Here is a 25,278-nt window from a genome sequence, read left to right as displayed (position 1 = left end):
AAGCTATATTTTACAGACCAGGATGGTCCTGATTATAGCCCAGTTCTTAGTTAAAACTAGTTTCTGAGTGGAGGGGCAAGTGTTCCCTGGAAATTAGTGAAGGCCTACTACAATGCACACTCATAACTACGATTACATTGACCACTATGACCATATTTTGTGGAGATTGAACTCAAGACATGAGGGTTACAGATTCGACTGGAAGTTGTTGTGTGAAATGAGGGCTGGCTCTTGGCCAGCTGTGGATGCTTGTTCTTTTTGCAGTTGGGATGAAAAGTCCTCCTGTTAACTACAAAATGTACTTTAGGGAGTTGCAGAAATTTAACTGTTGCCTTTATCTAACAGATATTGTTCGGCTATTTTCTTGGTGTTCATTGTATTAAATCCTCAGTTCATGGGCCAATCCAGGTTAATCATTCATACAGTATGGCCAGTTATGCAATCCGGTTGATGGGGGGATCGCGAGATGATAAGTACCTGTAGTCCTTCAATATTTTGATTTATAAGCAAACATCTTTTGGTGTAGGAAAACAACCCAAAATTATAATCAAAACAAAAATATCATATTTTAATGGTTTCAATGGTATGCAGTTCAGTCAGATGGTGGTAAACTATTTGTCTCTTTATCATGTATGTGGGCTGTGCTGCTTATAAGCCAATTTTCACAGTTTCTTCCAGTTTCTTCCGGAAGAAACTGGAAGAAACCTGGAAGAAACAGGTTTCTTCCAGTTTCTTCCACGTCCCCGGAAGAAATAGGTTTCTTCCGGAAGAAACCGAACCCTCATCTAGTACTTGAATATAAATCGTTAGCGTTCCATAGGAATCTGACCAACGAACTGACAAACAAGTTCGGGTCGGTTTCAGCAGGCTGTTGGCTACAAAATGAGACAGCAAAAACAGTACCAGTGACAGTGCTAAATATACATCATGTCGCTCAACGAAAGGTAAAGTTTACATTTTTGGCTATTCATGTCCTGTTTAGTTTTACTTTTTTCAAATTAATGATATATATATATATATATATAAATAAGATCAGCCTGAATCTGCTTCAGTACGAATAACTTCGTGAAACTAGCCCTATGATAATTATATGTAATGTTAGGCCTACACATTTGTATCTCTACATAGCCTAGGCTAGTACAAGTTACAACATTAGTATAGTGTTGCCATTGAATGACAGCTGCCAAAACTTTGATGTGAACCACAGCCATAAAAGGTATTTTCGGCCTTGGTTAGAACTTTAAAATATTTGTTTGTGATGAGAAAAGGAACTCATGTAACAGGGTTCCAGTGCCATTCCACCATACAGTAGGTCCATACCGCCATACCATTCCGCCATAGGTTTTGATCCTTTCGCCCATGGCGAATGACTCTAAACCTATGGCAGAAAAGGTACATTTTAGGAATGGATTTTACACAGGAATGTATCAGTGAAACGTCTTATGATTCAAGTGGAAAGATATGTAAACAGTCTTCAAATGTGATGGTTCACTGGATAGACTGAATTGTAGTTAAGACAATATTGGGGAATAGGTAACAGTCTTTAATGTACATGTTGATTGAATAGTTTTAATTGGTATCCAGTCAAAACGTCCTCACTTTTTTAAGACCAATACGTCCTCGCTTTTTACCAAAACGTCCCCGCAGTCAAAACGTCCCTGTGAGTCAAAACGTGCCCGCTTTAATAATCAGTTGGAATGCAAGTGTGGATGTTTTTAGTTCAAATCAAAGAGTAAGGATAAGTTTAGCATATAGATTGAAAACACAGTTTTTAGGAGTGGGAAGTGCCGGTTATGAGGGCGGAAACATTTTTGAGTATAATTTTCTGAGGTACTGTAAGATAATATAAATAGAAAAAGGAATGCAAGAGGGCTGTAGGGTAATAGGATTTTTTTAAACACGAGTTGTAGTGTTCAACCGATTAACCTAATCGGAATCGGTACGAATATTGCATAATCGGAACATAATCGGAATCGGTAAAAATTACGTGGAATACCAGTTATTTCATACCGATTATTCAAAAACATATGGAAGGTGAAAATATCATTATTCAAAAACATATGGAAGTTGAAAATATCAACTGACGTATTATGTTTGTTCTTTTACTACGAAATATAAATATAATAAGACTCTCTCTATACGTCTTTCACAGTGTATACTTTCATCAATTTACGCTGCCAGGGTCGCCGATTTTGCTTCCCTCGTGGTTAGTTACTTCAAATTTCTTGGCACAGTAGGCATAGCAGCAATACCAATTTCGCGAATTAACGAATGTGCTTGACAGGGTCGGAAATAAGCGGGAGCGATGTGCTAAAAAGCCCTCCTAAAGCACAATTACGAGTGTGAAAGAGAAATATAAGAAACTCGCCCTCGTTATATCAGGTGTCTGTGTAAAATTAATTGTGACATGCGTTTGCTTCAGCTAGGAATTGCAGTTGCAGCGCGAATCGCGCAAACAGTTTTCACATCTCGCATCAAATTTGAAGCAGTGCGGTAGGGTCGCGCACAATCCCCGGGAAGTTACCGTGGAAAATTACGGCGTGCACGAAGCAATTTCAGTACCAGCGAAAATAACCTAAAATCCTCACAAATCTCCGACCACATGGTAGCCTTACTTCACACTAAGTCAACTGCATGGAAATCTAACCTTGTCATCTGTTTATTCGCTCTAGTTGTGTCGCAAATAAAAAATAAAAATATCCACGGAAACTGCAATCTTCGACCACATGTTAGCCTAACAACCACACTAAGTCAATGAGAAAATGTAGCCTAACCATCGGTTTGCAAAAAAAAAAAAAAAAATGCGTAGCAAACTTTCAATTTGCTGAAATCGGCATTTGTTTGGAAGGTACTGTAAGTGATATGTCTTATAGAGGGAATGTTATATTTTATATTGGAGTAGTTTCTAGTTGTTATTATTCTTTACATCAATCTGGTATTACATTTTAGAGTAATTTTAAACAAGTTACGATGGTACAATTTGCTTTTCAGTTTGATTGGCCTAAGCTTACATTTTCTAATTGAATCTGAATAGAGTTAAATAGGTAACGAGAATAGGTATGTTTAACTTGAAGTTCGTAACATTTCTATTTGTTCATAAACAGTATAATACTGAAAATAAGTAGAAAATAATGTCGGAATGAAGGCAACATGTCATTAAAATTTACACTTTGGTAAAGATTGAAGATGGATGGTTTGTCTGAGATACTTTTTGAGATGGATATTTTGAGTAACTATTCTTAGCCCATTTCAAGCCATTAACAGGTGACATTCACGTTGAGGTGGTTAGGCCATTCGCTTAGCAAAGTACTGACTAGGTAGGATGTCATATTTCAGTCATTTGGATTTTTTTTTTTTTAAAAAACACTTTTTTTTCTTTCCGAGAAACTCCAGAGGTAATTTGGTACATACAAAATGATACCATAGAGCCTTGTATAACAACGAAGCAAAAGGAAACAGGGGAAAATCACAACAATTATTGTTTCTGTCAAACTTCATTGCCGATTTCGTATATACGGGATATTTTCTCATTTTCAAATAATCGGAATCGGAATCGTTACGATTATGGAAAAAATAATCGGTAATCGGTATTTTCTGTTATGCATAATCAGTTGAACACTAACGAGTTGGTTTCTGAATGAATATACGATATTGAGGGAAGGGAATAAAAAAGTATTTTGTTTATTTATGTACAACAAGTTACTTTTGGAATATGCAAGACAGGCTGGATGAAAGTGATACTGTATATATTTTCCTACAGCACATACGTTTATTTTTTTTCTGAAGACACTTTATAACTTAAAATTTATATATTCACATCTGTGAATGAATGTGATAGACGGGGACGTTTTGACTTACGGGGACGTTTTGACCAATAGCGGGGTGACGTTTTGGTAAAGGGACGTTTTGACTGGTAAGCTTTTAATTGTAGTTCGTAAGAGTCGATACGCTTTCTTCAAATATGTAATATAGTTGGTTAAATAAATGGAATTAACTAAGGTTGATTGTTTATTAAAATATCGATTCTGACTAAATGATCTAACTGATCTAAATGAACGATTTTGTCGATTTTGCGAGCCTAGCCTAGGTAGTGTGAGGTGAACCAATATACTGTGCGTATACTGTAGGCCTACAGTGCAACCACAATAATGCGCCATAAAAAATGCTTTACCGCCATCGGAGTAACATGGCGTAATGGCACTTTTTCTGTGGCGGAAAGAGCACATTTTCTATGGTGGAATGTACCGATGGCAGAATGACACGGCCCCCATGTAACAGACTGTAAAAATTATTACCCTGTCCAAGCTGTTACTATCTGGTCTGAAAATTTATACAATTTGCTAACAAGTAACATGCTGTTTCATTTTCAGTTAGGCCTACATATTTATTCCTATAATGAACGGGAGAAAACAATTGAGCGTATTATTCCATAATGTCATCAATTCGTGATATTCCTCCCTTCTTCATGGCAATAGCAGAGGACAGTTTAAGTGTAAAATTTTATGAAAATTTGTTACATGCAAACTCAGAAGGTAGAAAATTTATTTGAAATTAAACAACCAGTTAAGTTATTGTATTCACTTTTTGTCATGCATCAATCTTTCAAACAGTATATCAACGTGGGACCTAAACCTTAGATCACATATCCATTGCTTTAACCACAAAGCTCTATTTCTCAGAAGTGGTGTATCTGTAGCCATTACCTCAGATATTCTGTGTTTTTTCTTGGCATATTGAAAGATGTATTTGGCATGGTCATCCTTTTGTAAGAATGTCTCTATAGGCTTACAACTCCGACGTATCATGTTATTGATTGTAATAGTTACCAGGCCTCGACAAATATTTCTAAAAGTAAATGGCAACAGTGACTACAAATCTACTCGCCAAAACGCAAAATTCACTGGCCACAATGATTGCTGTTCAAGTATCCGCAGTACAGATCTACAACATCAATACTTGGGTTAGGCAGATACATGGTGGGACATGATTGCACATTACAAACTTTTATTTCTGTGCAGTATGAAATTTAAATTTTTCCAACAAAACTAGGTTTTGAATAAAGTAAAACATGTCACAGATTCATCAAATGAGCAGCTAGGCCTGCTGTAGTGTCTCAATCAATGCCAAAGAACATCGGCAAAAATACCTATGAAGGTAGGTTGGCTTCTGTAACATTAGGGCTCCAATAGCAGTAGTACTAGGCATATAAATACAATAACTAGGTGTGCCCATGTCCTAAGCCTGTACAGTACCTCACTGCAACTTTCAGCCACTACTTGTATTGTGCAACATCGTACATTTTCCCAATAATTTATCTTGTCTTTTAGCTGCAGAATGGTGTTTGAAAAATGTCACTATTACTCCTATACTTAGCCTGAGTCGGGTACCCGGGTACCCGACCGAAAATTTGAGTACCCATATCCAAAAAGCACAAAATAGGTACCTGTTTTCTGGGGGGAAAATCGCGTAACTTCTATGCGAGTGCTTTCATGATTTCAATAATTCCGTAGGTCTGCATTTTTTTTATTAATCAAGACACTTGAATACCGAAGATTAATTTCATGAAATAACTTTTTTGTAGTGTAGATGGTTGGTTTAATTACTCACTATTTCAAGTTTTATAGCCATTCTTAATGATTCTAGTTCATGTAGGGATGTAAAATTGTATTGAGGTTTGATGGATGACTTCATTGTAACAGGTTATAAGCCAATGATATCCTTGTAAGATATGAATAAGTTTTGTTTACATGAGTTCTGGAGATATTGTTGACCCTTTGATGAATTTTGACCTTCACAAAAATCAATTCATTTAGTATCAAAATGATACCTTCTCATGGAAGTAGGAGACTTGTCAATGTTACAATTCCTTAGCTATGGTGGTCACAATGTTTTCACATTTGAGCTGGTTGACTTCAAATGACTTTGGCCTTAACAAATATCAAGGGTTTGTCCAACTCAGCATGGGTAACCTACATGTTTCATTTATTGAGATAAGGCAGGTACTGTACAGTACAAGGTTTTCACTATTTCATCCTGTTGACTTCAGGTGACTCTTGACCTCCAATAAAATCAGTAAGGTCCCAGTTATACATAGGCAACCAGCATGTCAAGTACAAGGGTTGCCAATCGGATACACTTTTTAGAGATATGGGTGTTACAAGAAGACAGCACACATACACACCAAAACATATGCTGTATATTATAAGGCTCTGCATATACATTCTCACACATTATGAGTTCGTCATTGAATCTATACAGTCACGAAATTATATTATGCAATAAATTTGTTGTACTCATTACTAGGGATAAGCTATGCCCCATTTCAAATACAAAGGTCCAACAGTATATGCACTTAATAGTTTTCATTCTTGCAAAATTTATAGAACGAAAATATAAAAAATAAAATGTTGTAGATATCATGTTTGATGCATCTCTTCAAAACGTCAGATAACATGACTCTTCTACGCTTCTGTACCAACCTGTTCTTTCATTGCTCTGCACTAAGGCTAGTGCTCCAAGAGGTCCTGGGCTACTTTCATTGTTAAGTGGTGATTTCGGAAGTGTAAGCATGGATCAGTTACATCATGCTTGATACAGTACTTTCAAGTATGGAAAAGTTCTGTTCAACTTTTGTGGAGCCATTCCATTAAATTTGACATGGGGGTTGTCAACTTATGAGCTCTCCAAGAGTACATAATAACTGAAATCTTTATATGTTTGGGCCAGCACATGACGACAATTTGTTTCACTGAACAACTTTGGTTCATCACCATTCAAACGTTATATCCACAACATTTCAGCAAATTTTACTGCAAATGACCTATCATGACCTCAAATGATCTTCAGATTTTTATAATATGATCCCATGTATGAAACTTAAATCACCCAAACCTCTCACAAAACTTCAGCCAAATCAAAGGGGAAAAAATGACGAAATGGCAGTAATTCAAAACGGTGGGAAAAGGTGACAGAATTTTGGCAACATGGCAGGATAGCAATATCTCAGCTGAAAGTTTTCAGCTGAGCTAAAATATTAACAGCAGTCAATTTGTAAAATGTCTTTATTTATTTTAAATTGTAATGATTAAAATAAGCTGTGGAAGGATGCATCATAAATAAACTAGTATTGTAAAAAAATGACATAACATAGGTGAAGCACAGTAGCAGGACTTGATTTACATTATATCAGTATTGATCAAAAGTATTACATGAATTATTGGTACTAGGATTTTAAAACTTGTGTCAACAGGATGCAACATCTTAAAAATGTTTGCGCCCGCTCAGAAAAACTTGCGTAGCTGCAGTACTTCCTCCATGAAAACATGCACTTTAAAGAACCTCTACATGAACACACAACAATGCTTAGCTATAATGACCCCTGACAACACATTGGCTTGTGCGCAACAGAAGCGTATAGCCATATTCCTATAATGTGAACGGAAAAAACCAAATGATGAAACCGTCTTTAAGTAATATATGACATCAAAATTACTGTCAGATCTGCAAAGCGGGATCAGTTTACCGTATACACAGGCCTGGACGCGATTTTATTTCCCCAAACAGGTTTGCAATTGTGGAGTTTTCAGCCAATCAGATTGCTTGTGACGTCGGTCATAATGACCATTGCTCCAAAGTGTAGTGTACAACTCCCTTACATACTTTGTGAAATGTTCATGCATAGACTAAATACATGTCAGAAATTTACGTACAGTAAAACGGGTGTCTACCAGCATAAAGATACTACTGTACACTCTTCAACTGATTTAACTGACCCCCTTAAATGCTGTGAAACAGATCTCAAAAAACAAGGAAACTCGCCAATTCCCATCCCTTTCCCATAACAGTATGCAATTGCTCTTTAAGCATGTCAATTAAAATACTCCAGCTTTAATGGCTACTTTGAAGATGTGTGAAGTAGTTTACGCACTAAAAAATTATAACTGAAGCACATGGGTTCAAAGGGAGGGTGAAAATTTACGCAAGTTTGCAACAAAGAAATGACTCGCTGCGGAGAGAACAAACATATAGTGAGATGCAGTATAATACTTTTCAGTATCGTGAGATGTTAGCTTCCCATAAACTTCATAAATTGTCTCCACTCGTAAAATTTGTGATCAAAACAATGATTCAGATATGATGTGATAGTCTCAGAAACAATGCATCTGCAACTTTGTACCATGAGCACTTCTTTGTTGAAACTTGTGACTAACAGGCCTAATGTTATGATATTCAAGTGCACACATATGATAGCGTATACCACAAACTTCGCTATCTCCACAATGGGAGAAGTAACGGTACAAGTAGCTGCAGTTGAACAACATACACTCTGTGTTCATTGAGCATTGTACAGTAGATGCAAGAATGTTTGCAGCAGACAATGGGTAAGGGACTATTAGCCAATCAAATCACTGGATATTTTGGAAATTGCCTTTTGAATTTGAAAATTGACCATGTTAGCATGAAAATCTCAGTAATCCAAAAGCTGCTAGCTCTGTACCAATGCATCACAACTTGTGGTTGATTACTTGATTGTTATGATTTTTTTTTCTTCAAACAAGCATCTGTAGGATTGGAAGACATTTTGGTTCTATTGAGAAGAAGTTTTCTTTTAAAGAAAGAAAGGTGTTCATTCAATAATCACATGTTTTGCATAGGCCTAGGTTTGAGTGTGTGTACTTGGAGTTTGTTTCTCAAAAACAAAAGGAAAGTTGCGTTCATTGGACAATAACAGTTTGAAGACTTGGTGTCCCTGGTTAAAACCTGGCGTCCCGTACAAATGAATCATTCATTCGTAACAATGCTGACACACATGCCCAATTAATGTTTCTGACACTTTAAACTGTGCTGACTGATACATCAGTGTGCATCAAAACCTGTTAATTGGTGTTTTAAAGGGAGTGATAACTAAATATAATGTATTGTCTTAGCCACCTTGCATACTGTATACATTCTTTATTTTCATTGTTCTTCCTTCACAGCACCATTATGAGATTTGAAAATTTTGGTTAAATTTTGAAGACAGAAATCGAAAGTAGAGTGAGAATTTGAGTTAAGGATGCCAATACAGGCCCCCCAGTGGACAGACTTTCTGACCTGTCCAGTCTGCCTTTATGACTTTGATGATGACAGCCGGTTACCTCTCTCCCTGGGGTGTGGTCACAGTATCTGTCAGGTCTGCATTGACAATCTCAGTGGAAAGCTTTGCCCCTTCGATCAGGCGACCATTACTGACTTCGTCAAGGATCTCGTCCCTAACATCTCTCTGTTGCAACTTCTCAATTTAAATTGGGAAAAGTTATCTAATAAAGTACCAGTTACAGTACCCCTGGAACACCACGCAGACTACGCAGCCTCTTCTAGATGTATTGAAGCATTGTCAGTCTACTTGAAACCTCTGAGTAAAGGTTAGTCTGAATGTATGTATGACAATATTCAAATCAGTTTATGATGGCAAACTGGATTCATGGGACTAGCAAGAACTTCATTTTTGGTTTCGAGGATTATCTTTACCTATGCATTCACGCTGGTGCTAGTGTGTTTATGTGGGTGTGTACGTGTACCTGTGTGTTTGTGATGCCCAGCTTGTAAACACGATATCTCAAGAAAGTAAGCTTAGATAAATCTCATATTTTGTGTGTAGGTGTACATTTTTAAGTACAAGAAGCATATTGCTTTTGGTGGAGTTCAAAGATCATTTGGGTTCACCAGGGATGCATTTGTGAAAACCTTGTAGACACAATATCTCAAGAAGGGGAGCTTAGACAGATCTCATATTTTGTGTGTAGGTGTACATTTTTGAGTACAAGAAGCATATTGCTTTTGGTGGAGTTCAAAGATCATTTGGGGTCACCAGGGGTGCAGTTGTGAAAACCTTGTAAACACAATATCTCAAGAAGGGGAGCTAAGACAGATCTCATATTTTGTGTGTACGTGTACATTTTTGAGTACAAGAAGCATTTTGCTTTTGGTGGAGTTCAAAGATCATTTGGGGTCACTAGGGGTCAAATTGTGAAAACCTTGTAAACACAATATCTCAAGAAGGGGAGCTTAGACAGATCTCATATTTTGCATGTAGGAGAACCCTACTGAGGACAAAAGCCTATTGTTTTTTGTGGAGGTCATTTGGGGTCATAAGGGGTCAAATCCTGAAACCTTGTACACACAATATCTCAAGAAGAGAAGCTTGGACAGATCTTATATTTTTTTTGTAGGAGTACCTCATTAAGTTCAAGAAGCCTATTGTTTTTGGTGGAGTTCAAATAGGGCTAAATTAAAAAAGTTAGGAAGTATGTCAGTCATTGCTTAGTTTGTGATTGGAGTGCTTTAGATGTTAGAGTTAATATCAGATCTCTCGTCTGTCATAGTATGACATCCAATTTTCTCTAGGTGGTTTCTTCATGGATCCATGTCACCCGTTTATTGGACCCCAATTTTTGTCATGAAATCAGGGTGTAAAGTATAGAACCGAAATCCATATATTTGTCAACTTTCCCAAGTTCTATGTTTAACAAGTTAAGTAATTCTTCTTTTACTTTTTTCAGCCAATAGGGATGTTGAAGTGACCTCCCTGCTCAGTCGTCCTCTGCAACGTAAACTCGTAACACTAATCAACTGCCAGCTTGGCTTGGAGGATGGAAGAGTCCGTGCAGTACGTTCTGCGAGATCGATCGGGGAGAGAACTGTCACTGAACTGATCCTACAACATCAGAATGGTCAAATATCAACCAATCTTTGGGCTGCTGTCAGAGCAAGAGGGTGTCAATTCCTTGGCCCTGGTGAGTTCCTGAAGTGACCAGACACCCTGCACATGCCTTGCAATTGTTCCACTCACTATACTTAATAAACAGACATTCAGTTCATGATTCCACAACACTAACAGTTAGTTATTTTTTACAAGTATGATTATGTTGTTACAAATTTACCTATTAAGTAAATTTCGATTCATTTCAAGTCTTTTTCTTCAACAACATGTTCATATCGTATCTTTAAGAAAAAGTAACTCTGTGCATAGCAATGATAACTCACACAATTGTTCATTGCGTGAAGTACATTCAGCAGAAAAAGAGTTAAAAAATATGTTTCTGTTTTCTAGCTATGCAGGAAGAGACGCTGAAGTTAGTTCTGCTAGCTCTCGATAACGGTGCTGCATTCTCCCGTAAAGTTCTGGTCCTCTTTGTGGTTCAGAGACTAGAGCAGCAGTTCCCTCAGGCATCTAAGACCAGTGTCGGCCATGTAGTTCAACTTCTGTACAGAGCATCCTGTTTCAAGGTTACCAAGAGAGAAGAAGAGTCCTCTTTGATGGAATTAAAGGAAGAGGTAACTGCTACTACTGATTGACTGGTCTATTGATTGATGAGAATACGGGCGTTTCCTTGTCATGTCGTTGTTGTTTTTACCTATAGTATTAAAATCGGTTAAAGCATTGCAAGACATTTGATAGTGATTGCTTCTAATTCTAGAAAAGTTGTATCATGGAAATAATAAAAATAATGATGACGATAGCAGTGACAATGTTATAAAACAGTGTTTATGTTAGTTTGCATTTCTAATTTGCCTTTATTGGTTCAACCATTGATTCATTTCTTCACAAACTGTTAGGTTTTACCTTTCCTTTCAGACAGATAATGTGGAACTCTATTCCGAGTCGTCGGAATTGCTTGGGATTGTGTTTGGTGTGCAGTCATTGACTTTGCTTTGTAAATACAGTCAATCCAAAAAGTAAGATTGCTGTAAAGTAAACCTTCACTCTTGGTATGTAGGTCCAACTCTAGTGATCATGGGAGTCAAATTTGTTTTGATGTTGTTGAAAGGCCACTCATATCTGAAAAGTAACGGTTCCTTGAAGACTTTGTGTAATGGTCACCTATTAAGATCTTGCTGATCACTGGAAGTTAACAATGGTGAAACCTTAACAATCTTGTGTACAAGCTTAACATTATGTTACTATGTCTGCAATGATCACTACTACTTTACTCTCTGGTGCAACAAATTTGACTGTACAGGTCACAAAAGTTATGCTATGTTTGACATTTCTTTTGACAGTTCCGACAGTACGATGCCCTACGCAAGGAACATGACACCCAGATTGTTCAAATTGCAATCGAAGCCGGGTTGCGGATTTCTCCCGAACAGTGGTCCTCTCTCCTGTACGGAGATCTCAGTCATAAATCACATATGCAGTCTATCATTGATAAGGTAAAAAAGTTGTTGGAAAAGTTATGTGAAATTAATGGAAAATATCTATGATCAGAGTGAAAGCTTTTTTTTTTTCTAAGTTGGTGTTGATTTTACCTAGGAGGAAGGAAGGAGGAAGGAAGGAGGAAGGAAGACCTAGTAAAACATGTTTGAAAACACATCATGTTACTTTAGTCCACCAAAACTGCACAAAGGGACAAAGAAATTGAGTTAGAATGATGAGTATTGAAACAGGCATACACAGTTTAGTGAGAATAGTGTGCAGTGTTATCCCAATACAAACAGTAGCTTTAAACATTCCATCAGATGTAAGTAGCTTTAATTACATGTGAGATTAAGTACTGTATTAATTACATTTAACAGTTCCATATCGTTCAGTAAATCTCATTACTGAAAGTAGTCAGTATTCCGCAGCTTACATTGTGGGTATTAAAGCCACACAAAACTTGAAGCCGCATGCCAAGCCTATTTAAGCTTAGGAAGTAAGCTGAGCAATGTTCTCACAAGCTTGTTGAGCAGTTATTTGTTTTTATGACACCTTCCTTGATACAAGTTGAGCAGATAATGTTGGGTTGATAAGAAGTCCTATTTTTTACAAAATTCCGTAGCCTTATTTTTATGTTGGTATTGCAAGTCATAAAGAGAGTGGCAGTTGTTAAGTGCATATTCATATATCAGTTTTTACATACTTGAAATAATGCAAATGCAAACAGGAAGGAAACCAATATTGATTAATTTCTATATTGAAACTGCTTTTTGTTACAATAAAAAGAGGTTGCTTGTACAGTTGGTGAACCAGAGGTATTGCTCTGCAGGACAAATTTGTAATAGTTGTCTGCTCCTCCGAGACGATCTAGTTTCTGTTCAGATGCAAAATCAGCTTTTGAGTTCATCTGACGGAAGACTAGTTGTGTACAACAAATTCAGATTGCATTGTAACTGCATAGCCCACCCCTAATAGGTATCATCCCTGAAACTGCTGTTCTATTCACTTAAACCTACACATTTCTCCTTCAATTTACACATTGGTCATTGTTATATATGGCTACATTTTGTTGGACAACCAAATTTTCTCTTCGGACGACCAAATTGCATCCTAAAATATATTTCCCTTACCTGTGTATACCTCTCACCTGTAGCTTTCAGTAATAGAACATTATGGTCAACAGTCGGAAAAATTGAAAGAAAATTTGTAATAGGGTGATTGTTCCATTTTTGTTTGCTTTAGCTTCAAACCCCAGAGTCGTTTGCATCCAGCATCCGAGAACTAACTATTGCTCTACAGAGGTCCAGTGATCCAGCTCAGTTATCTAAGTTGAGAGGAAAGTTAGAACAGCTGGCTGAAATTGACCAAAGTCCAGGTAAGAGCACTAAATGTGGGTTTGGTAAAACAGGAGACCGTACTTACAAGACTAAATAGAACATTGAGAATGTATAAGGCAGTTAATGGGTCATTCCGTGTCAAATTACGGATGGCTGTTGCTGCACCCTCACCAAAAATTCCCAAATTTGCATTGCTTCAAAATTGGCCGATTTATCACACTTTGAAATTCTGCAATTTGTCGCCACTGTGGCATTTTTCTGATTTTTGAGGTCTCATTTCTCAGCAATTAAACATTCTACTACCTTTCTATTACAGATGCCTATAGAGTTTATCCCATAGAACAGGAATATAAAAAAATTAGGCTACCAAAACATTGTCTCAGTTGTGGAGTTAGGTCAAATTAAAAGTGTCAAAATATTCAATTTTGGTATTTTCACTAAAAATGTGCTATTTTTTAGTGATGAATTGCTCCTAAATCATTGCTTCAGGGTATTTGATTCTTTCAGAGGTTATAATGTAGTAAAAACAATACAAAATAATGATTACAATGCTTTCCTATAATATATTTGCAAGTTGTGTAGCTCTAAAGTTGCTATTTCATGCTGTGATTCAGCATGAGGAAGAGGTTTTGATGCCAATTTTTTTACCAAAGTAACCATGTTAGAGCTGTCAGGGTTTAATACTTTAATTATAAGTATAAAGTTCTTACACCTAAACAAATTTCAGGGTTCTAGCTTTTCTCAATATTAATTTGTTAAGTTGCTCCGATGTACAAAAGAGGTCGTCTTTGACAGCCAATAACTCAAAACGCGTCATGTTGAAAAAAACTAATTATTTTTTCTGTAAGAGATATGGTATCACCCTGTTTGTACAAAAAAAATCAGGAGGGTGTTTTGCCTTATTTTGAAATGAAAAATCCTCAAAGTTTGGGATTTTTAAAAAACGTTTTGCCTGTTTTGATGTTCGACATGTTTTGAGCCTGGGTATTGTACTTCAAGGTCATTCAATTCAATACTGTGCAGATTTCAATGTCATATAAACAAATACTATTTGCAGTGTACTTGTTTGCTTCTGGTTAAATTCATTTAATTAAACGACTTTACTATAAAATGAATGTCAACCAGTATATACATGTACAGTGTGTACAGTACATACATGTACTTGGTGTACATGTACAGAGTGATGTCAAAGGGTCATATACCCCAAAACTGTTTTTAGCCATTTTCTGCTACTCAGTTGCTGCTTGTCAGTTTCTGCTTGTCAGTTTCTGCTTGTCAGTTTCTGCTTGTCAGTTTCTGCTTGTCAGTTTCTGCTTGTCAGTTTCTGCTTGTCAGTTTCTGCTTGTCAGTTTCTGCTTGTCAGTTTCTGCTTGTCAGTTGCTGCTTGTCAGTTGCTGCTTGTCAGTTGCTGCTTGTCAGTTGCTGCTTGTCAGTTGCTGCTTGTCATGTTGGAAAATAGTCATTAAACAACAAGATATGTAGAGTATAATGGAGCAAATTTAAAATTGTACTTATGTAGTTGTTAAGGGTAGAGGTGAAAGGTCGATAACGATCCATTCCATCATAGAAGAGATGAGATCTGCAACTCCATGGATTGCCGTCTGGTTGTTATTGCTATTGGATCACAAATATCAGTCATCTTCAAAGCTGATAGTAAAACTATTGATGCAACACTAGTGATGACCATGGAGTTTGTTTTGTGTTTACAGAGATCAAGCAGTATACATGGGAGGAGGTACACACATCACTGGAAGCCACACAAGATGTAGTCGCTGGATTGGTGGACTTTCTGCAAAATCACAGTCTCACAAGGAGAGCCCAAGAGCAGCAAACACAAAGTATCAAGTATAAGACCAGCATGTGCAGAGATATTGTGCAGAAAGGAGGGTGCCCTCGGGGAAGTAGTTGCACCTTTGCCCATGCAGATGAGGAACTTGAGAGGTAAGGAATGTTAGAGAGAAGAGGTCCTTTTAGTGATTGTTCTCTCAACAGCTCTTTTAAAGGCCATCCTTAATATTTATCATATAGTAGGTCATCAGCAGTGGGTGAAGGCTGTTATATCATGGCATATCTTTCAGGACACAGATGCCAAAAATAAATGTTTATCCAAATATGGTGTGCTCCATAACACAATTTCCCACTATTCAATATTTGCTTCGTTTTTCATTCTCATATATTTCTCAAACTATATATATATGTGGGTCTGTATAATGTGAAACGTTTGGCAATAAAAAAAAACTTGTCTATATTAACAGCAGTATGAAAATGACTTCATTTCAAGTTTGTTAACATTTATCAAGTTGGAAAATTAAAAAGTAATTATCAGGATAATGTTAAGGAGAGTGATAAGATTTAGGCTGGGATTCTCACCTTAGGAGAATAACTTTGGAGTGTAATGGTCTGTAAGTATCTTGTAATTTGTGTGTTGCAATATACATAGTGAACATTTCCATGAATATAAGTGTGAATAGCAAGAGCTGGATAAATGTTGACACTCACTTTCAATCTGATTCTGTATTTAGATATAGAACAAGAAGTCGCCGGATGTTGACCACCATGAACAGGCAGAATAGTCGCACATTTGAAAGGAAGCTCGACTACCTGCCTTCCAAAGAAGATAACTTACCTGCACAGATGGAGTCCCAGCAAATGCTGGCCTCAGGAGATGAAGGGTATGTATAGCATAGTTGGCAGGCTTGGGCCAGAATGACACTGACTGATTAAATTATGAGTTTGTAACATCTTGGTGTGCCTCTCAAGTATCATGCCATGGAAAGATCTTACTTGTAATGGCAGATTTCCCTTTCAATGAGCAAAGAGTGTACACATTAATGAAGGCAAAGATTGAGTTAGACTGCAAACAGTGTCAGTTGTTATGTCTTGAGAGGTGGGTTCTCAATGTACAATGCAGAAGGCAAAGATTGATTGAGACTGCAAACAGTGTAAATTGTAATATCTTGAGAGGTGAGTTCTCAATGTACAATGTATAAGGCAAAGATTGATGAGAACTGCAAACAGTGTAAATTGTAATGTCTTGAGAGGTGGGTTCTCAATGTACAATGCAGAAGGCAAAGATTGATTTCGACTGCAAACAGTGTAAATTGTATTGTCTTGAGAGGTGGGTTCTCAATGTACAATGTAGAAGGCAAAGATTGATTTCGACTACAAACAGGTGTAAATTGTAATATCTTGAGAGGTGGGTTCTCAATGTACAATGCACAAGGCAAAGATTGATTTCGACTACAAACAGTGTAAATTGTGATGTCTTGAGAGGTGGATTCTCAATGTCCAATGCACAAGGCAAAGATTGATTGAGACTACAAACAGTGTAAATTGTAATGTCTTGAGAGGTGGATTCTCAATGTCCAATGCAGTGTACTACAAGCCTGTGATTTCTTCATTTTAGTATTTACGTCAGACATTTTACATAACCTACTCTGTTCTGATGGAACAGTGAAAGTATTGTGATGTTTTTTCTATGTTAACTCCAGAATTGGATACAATGGTCATTCCTTGAGAGAAGCGGAGTATGTCGCTAGCACAAAGATCGGACATCCCAATACCTCTTCAAATATGAGAGCGCCAGTTAATCCTGACCCATTCAAAGAGCCTTTCCAACCAGGTGAGATTATGTACATTACATGGTATTGGCTTCTTATCATTCTTAATGTACTGAGAAAGGGGTTTGTGTATGCATGTTGTGGATGTATTAACAATTTTCATGTTTTGTGGGAACTATTATCATTGCCTCCCTTGTATCATATCATAACACATTATTCCTTGCCAGTAACTAGAATCAAACCTTTTCTTGAACATAATGCAGATTCGAGATACTCTTATATCAGCTCACCTAGACCAGAGCCAGTTAAAACCCCTGGGCAACAAATACAGCCCACACAACAACCACAGTCACCTTTTATGAGGCCCACCCTATCAGGCAGTCCCCGGCAACATATGCCTGTCAGTATGATTGGAGGAGGTCAGGTGTCATTAGAAAAGAGGTACATGGTGCATCAGATGGAACCGCAAGTGAGATGGAGGACCCAGACAGGATCTAAGAACCAGACTAGTTCTCCAGAGAATCAGTCGGTGGATCAGGTTAAACCAGCACTGCAAGAAGTGTCCGGTAAATCAGAGGTAAGGCCTGCTACAGTGTATGTGAAGTTACTGCCCAGATGACAGTGACAGTGGTGAACACATCATTAAGGCACAAATCATTATTCTTTAATGTTCATGTAAGTGATCTTAATGTACAATTGTATTAGTCTTATATTGAAATGAACAGAACTACATTTTTCTTAAGAATGTAAAATCTCCAGACCTTTTAAAACATACAGAGCTGCAACTCAGTTGGCAATTTTTTCATTAAAATCTCTGAGTAGTTCAGTAGATAAGCAATCTGTGCCACTTAACTTTGAGAGAACTATTTGAAAAGAAATCTTCAAACATGCTAAATTATAATTGGGTTCTATTTAAATAACTCTAGGTGAAAAGATGCACAAAATCCACTAAACTCAAAAACAAAATTGCAATTCATCAGACAAAGACATCCTTCTAGACTTTTTCCTTGCCGAGTAAAGGGTAACAAGTGGTAATTAACAAAATAAAATATATTCTCAACTTTTATCCTGTGAAACCTCCTTCATGGTGTTATAACACACTTGTTTTTGTCCATAGAACTTAAGTCTGCAGCAGTTACAGCAGCGCAAGACCAAAATCCTGGACTTGCTGGATGACTTTCAAAGCCCAACTCAAGATCAATATTCCACTCCCATGAGTAATTTGAGCTTGACCGACAGAGTCGATGAATACCATCAACCGTTGAGCCCTTCACCTGCTTACACCTATCTGGATGATGACAGCTTCGATGGTTGGCCTCATAGGTCTGGACTTAACATGAAGGCCACAGACTCCAAGTACACGACCAGTATCAGTAAAGTACAGCGCCTCCATCTCCAGGGAGAGGGGAATCCCCTGGATGAAAACCCCATCCTGGGTAAGCATGGCATGCAGGAATTCCAACATATGAGTCAGAACGACCTGGTAAAGACACTAGAGCAGGAGAAGAATGCAGCCTCATCTCACTACGAGAGGAGCAGCAAGATCCAGATGGAGATAATGCGCCGTAACCAGGAACAACCGCAAACGATGGTGGACTTGCAACAGCAGAAGCAACAGAATCAGAGATCAGTGTTTCAGGAGACGGCATTTGTGAGGCATCCGGGACCTGTCTCTCGTAAAGCCACCACCTTCCACAAGACTACTGGTCCTGTGAAAGTGAATGCGGGCTCCTTAAGCATAGCTCCGGTCACACTGATGCAGGATTGCCATGTCTCTCCGGGAATCCAGTCCACTCCAGGCGTGTATGACTACTTTCAGACTGGACTAACATGGAACTCAAAGTAAGTTGAAGATTGTAAAAGCATGATATCTACTGTCAGTCGGCCTTATCTGGAGCAGGGTTTTTCGAAAGATGGGTTCTCCTAGGGTTTCTGAAAGGTGGTTTATACTGGAAACACAACTTGCATATATATATATCTGTACTTATGTTGTGTGCAATTATATGACATGTGGCAAGGGGTAGGATGCTGATGGGGAAGGAGATGGGGGGGGGGGGATGGAGTGGCTGCCACAGCTTTGTCAAGACTCTCAAGGGAAATGTGACCCAATATATTTAGAATCCTTGCTCTTGACATGATACTAGATTATATCATATGGTGGCTAGGTGTTTACTAGTAACCTCCATAAATTAGATTGAAATGTAGGAAGTTGCATAATTGTCAGAGTCATTTGATGAGGGTTTGGACAGCTAGACCTTTCTCATGTGTTTCATATTGACACAAAACTGTGAAAAATTGTGATTTATTTACAGAATGTGGGATAGTCTGCCACCCTCTAAAGATCAGATGACAGAGAGCCAGGTGACCAAGGCAACGGAAATACTGAAAGATGAACTGAAGAATGTTTCGAAGAAAATTGAAGCTAAGCATTCAATAAAGGTTCGTTAAGTTTATATACATATTGTACAGGTTTTTATGAGGTTTTGCACCAGTCTAACATGACATAGGAGTTTTTATGGAGTGTTAGCTCAGTGGTTAACGCCGGTGCCTTCCAATCATAAGTTCCCCAGTTCGAGTCACTCCAAGATTAATGTATGTCGTCCTGTAATAGAGTCGTTGACAATTGATAATTCATTATCATGGACATGAAATATGAATGTAAGAGACCGACTTCGGTCAGCTTGCAGCTTTGATAAGCCATTGAGGCTTCTTCGCTAGTTCTGATCAAAAATACATACATACACAGTGACTATATGCTTTATAATGTCAGCTGTTCCCCCACCCCCACCCAGTATCTCCCCACTCAATTTAATTTGAGAACCTCCACATTAAAGAACATTAATGATTAGTTGGCAAAATGCAACTAGATCTATAGCAGAATGCAGACATATACTAATAACCATCGGTTTCTTTTCTTCAGTCTGCTAACGATTCATTCTTGCTTCGAAGAGAAGAGAATGCCCTGAGCAGTGATATCTGGAATAGCCAGCCTAGAGGACATGTGTGCAGCTCGCTGCATATCAGTGAACCCTACCAACAACATGGGAAGAGAAGCCAAGACCAACCTGTGATGTCACCATGGCAAATTGCCCCAGGAAGCAACCAGGGAATGCCCTGGACTTTCTATGGACAAGGCACTGAGCAAGAGGTTAGGTGGCAATGAAATTCATTTCTGTCGGCACCGGTCGTTCACCGACCGGCGCTCTGAAACGCCGAATGGCATTGAGCCAAGAAAGTTCTTTTTTTCCTACCGGTACAAGTTTTGAATGAAGAAGTAATATAAAATACTAAGTTTTTTATTGTCAGACAAAGACAAATTCAAATTCACAGAAAATGATAGAACATATGTTCATATTAAAAGTACTCGTTAAAACCTTCAGTCCGTTGTCACAGCAACGATGTACGTAAACTACTACAACAAAACAGTCCCTCTTCAAGACAAAGCAAACTTTCTAAACAACTGCCCGATTGCCAGCTAATTGAAAGCTTTAAGCAATTCTGCACAAAGCTAGTTTGTTTTGTTTTAGCAAAACATGATTAGGCTAGATTTTCTCATTGACTTACTGTGGTGTTAGGCTACTGCATGTCAAAGATACTGTAGCTGCAGTAACTAACTTATTCCATGGATACTTTTAGTTCCAGCTTGCTGCAATACAATTTCAGCGAATTAAAAGATGGTTAGGCTAGATTTTCCCATTTTGTGATTTAGTGTGATGTTAGGCTACAAGATGTTGGAGATAGAGATAATATTTTATTTAGTGCAAGCTACGTTGTGATACAAGTTGAACAACATATATGGGTTGTTAGACAAAACTTTTCTCATTATATGTTTATTTTATATGGGGGGGGGGGGGGGGTGGACGGATGGCTTGCTTTAGCCTCCATTTGAAACTTGCTATTTGGCCTCTGAATTTTTCAGGCCCTCCAGGTGGCATCCATTTTTCTCTTATCATGATTCCTTAAAAGTTTTAAATAGTAAGGCCTATGAATGCATGGCCAAAATGAACTTACAGGTAGGTTTAATTTCATTCCTCTAATCATTTTTACACTGTACTCAATTGATAAATTGTACTGCCAAACACTCAGTAGCATAGGCAGATTGGGTGCCTACATTATTTTTTTTGTTTTTGTGGTGCAGAAAAAAGTTATCTACTAAAGAATGCAACCCTGCTGTTATAGAGCCTAATGTGAAGTGCCCACCCCCCTCCCCACCCCCAGTGGCTGGGCAATATGGTCTTGGTCTGTACCTGTCTGAGTCTGAATCTATTAATATCTCCCCAAATGCTCCAAAAGGTGACAATTCTGAAGCCCCCCCTCCCTCCCCTGGTCCCCTCCCTCCACCTGTTCCAATGGCAAATCCATTAAAACTAAACTTTTCGCATTGTTAAATAACCCATAATGCAATTTTCATATTTTGGCAGAAGTTAAGCCCACAAGATATACCTACACAATTTTACACAGTTTTTTCGCATGAAGCAATATCTTTTATAATATAAAGCTTACTACATGTACCATAAAATATATACTGTTACCTTAATTGATTTCATCAGTCATTTGTTGAGTGTTAAATAAATATGTATAGTGGCTTGAATAATTTGTTTGTTTGCCTCATGTTTCAGGGTCATGGTGATGGTAAAGATGATGATGATGATGATGATGGTTCCTACTCCGCCTCTTATGCTGATATGAGAGAGAATGGCTCCAAGGATCACCTGTACCAGCCTCAACCCAAGGGTTGGTAAGCTTGCAAGTGCTCAATTAGATTATGTAAACACATTTTATTGTTTATTTATTTCATTTAATCATGATAACACTGCAATATAGTCAGTAAAGGATAAATGCTGGCTTATGTCACTGAATAATGCATTGCAGTCTTCGTATTAACAGTATATATGTTAGTTTAGTTAATGTCTCATAGACATCACTTAAGTCTCTTTCAATTTTAATGATTCTAACAACAATTTAAAGAAAATATTACTTTACAGCTGTTGTCAGTTACAGTAGAAGGAATGCCAAAACTTTGTTGAATCTCAACGAAAGCTTTGATGTGATCTTTTTCAGTTCAAAGTTGTTTTAAGTCTCTGTTGCAATGTAATCCATGAAATGTGGGTAAGCATAATAAGATGATTTTCTGATGTAATATCCAGGATATGTTCAGAATGTTTGATGAAATCAGATATGTTGGCAAAGCAGTTTGTGAGTTTAATTATATTGCAGCTTTATAGCTTAGTATGTATTTATCTGATAATTGGTCTCGTGTAGCTTAACATTGACAGCTCCATGCAACAAACAATTTTAAAGTAGTTTTTTTTTTTACTTCAATTTAATCCATTTTTAATGCGGTGGTATTATATCCCTGTAGACAAGTATGGTATTAGCTTTGCTCTCAATTATGTGATGTAAAACATGAAACTTAAATAACAATAAAATAAATAAACATTAATAGTATGATTTCTACTCGTAAAAATAGTACAAATGTGGAGAGTGTTTTAGACGATAAAATGTTGAGTATGGAACTCTTGGTGTTGATTTGTTAACTAGCTGACTGGTAACTGTCATGAGGTTAAACACTCTATGAGTATGTTGTGTTAGCTTACAGTGTTAATGTTGTGTACCACTTGGGTGAAATGGATGATCAAACCCAAAATACTACTTGAAGTATTGGTTTTCTGTTTGTGCAGTTTCCTATTAAATGTTGCACTCCACTAATTCCGCTACCTAAATAGTACAAGGTATTTTGTTTACAGAAAAAGGAATGTGTTAATGTATCAAAATAATTGATTGAAAAAATAAATGTTGTAATCATTGCTGGGTAATTAGAAGGTATATATCGTTTTGAGTAGATGATGCTTGCTTAGGAGTCTGGGTTTTATTCATTAATTACATCATGACTTATTCTCAATTTAATAAAAACAAAATGGTACTTAATATGCTGTACCATACTAGGGATTCGACTTTGGTTCAGAATTGTAATTAACCCATGGTAGGAATGTTATATGTGCCTTAACTTTGTTTTGCAATTTTTTGGTTTCAATGTTATGTAAACTTGATATTGTTTCCTGTAATTTCCTAGGCCAGTAAGAATAACATGTTGTGGTGGTACCTTTGTATTGTGAATTTTTTTTCAGTTGCTGGGCTCACATATGTAGTGCAGCTGAGATTCAAGATTGGGTACAAATATTAGGGGAAGTTTACATTAAATATAGGTGACAAACTTTGTCTGATGAATGTGAGTAGTCTTAACAAGTTTGACGGATTTGCCAGCAATCGACAAGCAAGAAGCTGCTTGAATATATTCAGTGTTTCTTGTCTTAACAACAGTCTAGGAAGATACCAAAATGCATCATTTGAAGCAGTGTATATAGAAGCAATAATGTCACTTGTTGTTATTATTTGTTCAAAGTATCAACTCTCTCACGTATAACTGTATTAATCTGATTAAGTTTATAATTGAAATAAGTAAGTGTAAGAGGAGAGTAAGGTCTGGATTAAATTAAGATATGTTTTTGGTATCTTGAATTCTTTACTTGACACAATTTTATGGAGGTCTTCATTAAGGGAGATGAGAACAGTCGTAATGCTTGTTTTAAAGGACCTGAGTATTTTTTATTAAAGATGAAAGTTTCTATGAAAGGTAAATGTTGAAAAGTTGTAAAACAACAAATATATTAACTATCTGAGGGTAATCAATTTAACTGCTTAAAATGGCTCAGGCACACTACGTCATAACGGCTCAGGCACAACTCTGCCTGTTGTACCACTTTAATAATTAAGGACAAAGGTTATATCACTGGCTGTATTATTGTAGCCCGAAGTGATAGTTTTACTGTCTTTCTCGAACCTTTGTCTTCCTGTCAACAAAAGTGGGACATGTTTATCCTGAGTATGTACAACAAAGCTCATCAAAATCAAGACCTGGAACACCAGAGTTACCTGTGACCATAAAATCTTGCTATTGTGTCCATTATGAGACCACATTTTCTTAGTCTCTATTTGGGGAAGCCCCTAGTCACAATTATTGAGGTGAACCTGCTCAAGTGTTAGTGGGTATACTAACTCAAAACACTGTTAGTGCACTTGATCTGATTGTGCAGTTGATCAACCTCAAAATATTTAAAGGGGCACAGAACACGGGTGAAAGTTCCCGTAAAAGAGGAATTGAAATGTGGACCGACGAGAAAGCATTTAACACAATCTTTAAAGCAGATGATTGATTTTGAATAGAAGAATGATGTAGTGTGTCTGACCTTGGCAGTATATAGTGTTGACATTCATTGTAGGATGCTAATAACTGTTTGTAAACTTATTAAGGAACATTTTTTCACGTTACTTTATGATTGTCAATAAAAAGCTTGACTTTGCTGCTTCATTTTCTCTAACTTTCACATAATTTGATGATACTTTGTATTTTCTAAGGGCCATAAAATGGCTCCATATTATTTAGAATTGATATCTGATATGATGAGGTGACCATGTCTCATAAAGATAATTGAAGGGACCACATTATGAAGAGGAATGTAATAAATAAAGATGTGCCCAAAGGGGGAGGTTGAAGGTGCCCTAATGGTATGATATACAGCACACCTCAGTGGAGTAGAGTTTAATCACCAAAGGGGCAGGGGGGGGGGGCGGTGCCCTAGTGGTATGATATACAGCACACCTCAGTGGTGTAGAGTTTATCATCAAGGGGGGGGTGTGTGGAAGGTGCCATAATGCTATGATATACAGCACACCTCAGTGGTGTAGAGTTTAATCACCAAAGGGGGGGGGGGTGTGGAAGGTGCCCTAATGGTATGATATACAGCATACAGCACACCTCAGTGGTGTAGAGTTAAATCAGTTTATTTACTGGTCATCAAAAAGGTAAGAACAGTCTCGACCCAGTATTAATATAAAAGGGATAGCCAGCATCTGTCAAACACACACAACAGGAAACCAATAATATATCTGGTTTCTACCATGAACTTTATTCTTCAGCAGAGCTGGAAGTCATGGGTCCACTATGTTAAACTGGATCTTGGTCAGCAGAAGGACAAAGAGCCTTGCCCCAGCTGGTGACTCTGACTTAATAATTTAGTGTAAAATATATATAAGACTCTACTGACTTCGAAGCAAAAGCAGCAGTACCCTACGTAGTGTGTATAATACAATTTAATCATCTACTAGATACTCAAAAACACTAAGAAAATGACCCGTAAAT

At 37.4% G+C, this 25,278-nt stretch overlaps 1 protein-coding gene across 1 annotated transcript; it reads left to right on the top strand.

Annotated features, from left to right (window-relative positions):
• Window positions 1-791: 791 nt before the first annotated feature.
• On the top strand, window positions 792-24,447 carry LOC139963745 (uncharacterized). Its single transcript, XM_071964853.1, has 14 exons — window positions 792-944; window positions 8,979-9,404; window positions 10,542-10,775; window positions 11,093-11,316; window positions 12,043-12,195; window positions 13,424-13,556; window positions 15,228-15,459; window positions 16,041-16,190; window positions 17,010-17,140; window positions 17,342-17,655; window positions 18,196-18,920; window positions 19,391-19,517; window positions 19,999-20,226; window positions 21,698-24,447. The coding sequence occupies exons 2-14, from the start codon at window positions 9,056-9,058 to the stop codon at window positions 21,818-21,820; spliced, it is 3,123 nt and encodes a 1,040-aa protein (XP_071820954.1). The 5' UTR covers window positions 792-944; window positions 8,979-9,055; the 3' UTR covers window positions 21,821-24,447.
• The last annotated feature ends 831 nt before the right edge of the window (window positions 24,448-25,278 follow it).

This window comes from Apostichopus japonicus, chromosome 22, assembly GCF_037975245.1.
Source record: "Apostichopus japonicus isolate 1M-3 chromosome 22, ASM3797524v1, whole genome shotgun sequence".
Taxonomy (NCBI): Eukaryota; Metazoa; Echinodermata; class Holothuroidea; order Aspidochirotida; family Stichopodidae; genus Apostichopus; species Apostichopus japonicus.
Note: the sequence above shows the minus strand (reverse complement) of the source record. Positions and strands in the feature narration are given on the sequence as shown.

Bases quoted from the DNA above. Each gene is read 5' to 3' on its own strand.
- LOC139963745 (XM_071964853.1), top strand. From the start codon at position 9,056: ATGCCAATACAGGCCCCCCAGTGGACAGACTTTCTGACCTGTCCAGTC. The intron at 16,191-17,009 runs GTATGTATAGCA...TGTTAACTCCAG, and splicing joins CTGGCCTCAGGAGATGAAGG to AATTGGATACAATGGTCATT. The intron at 20,227-21,697 runs GTTAGGTGGCAA...CTCATGTTTCAG, and splicing joins GACAAGGCACTGAGCAAGAG to GGTCATGGTGATGGTAAAGA.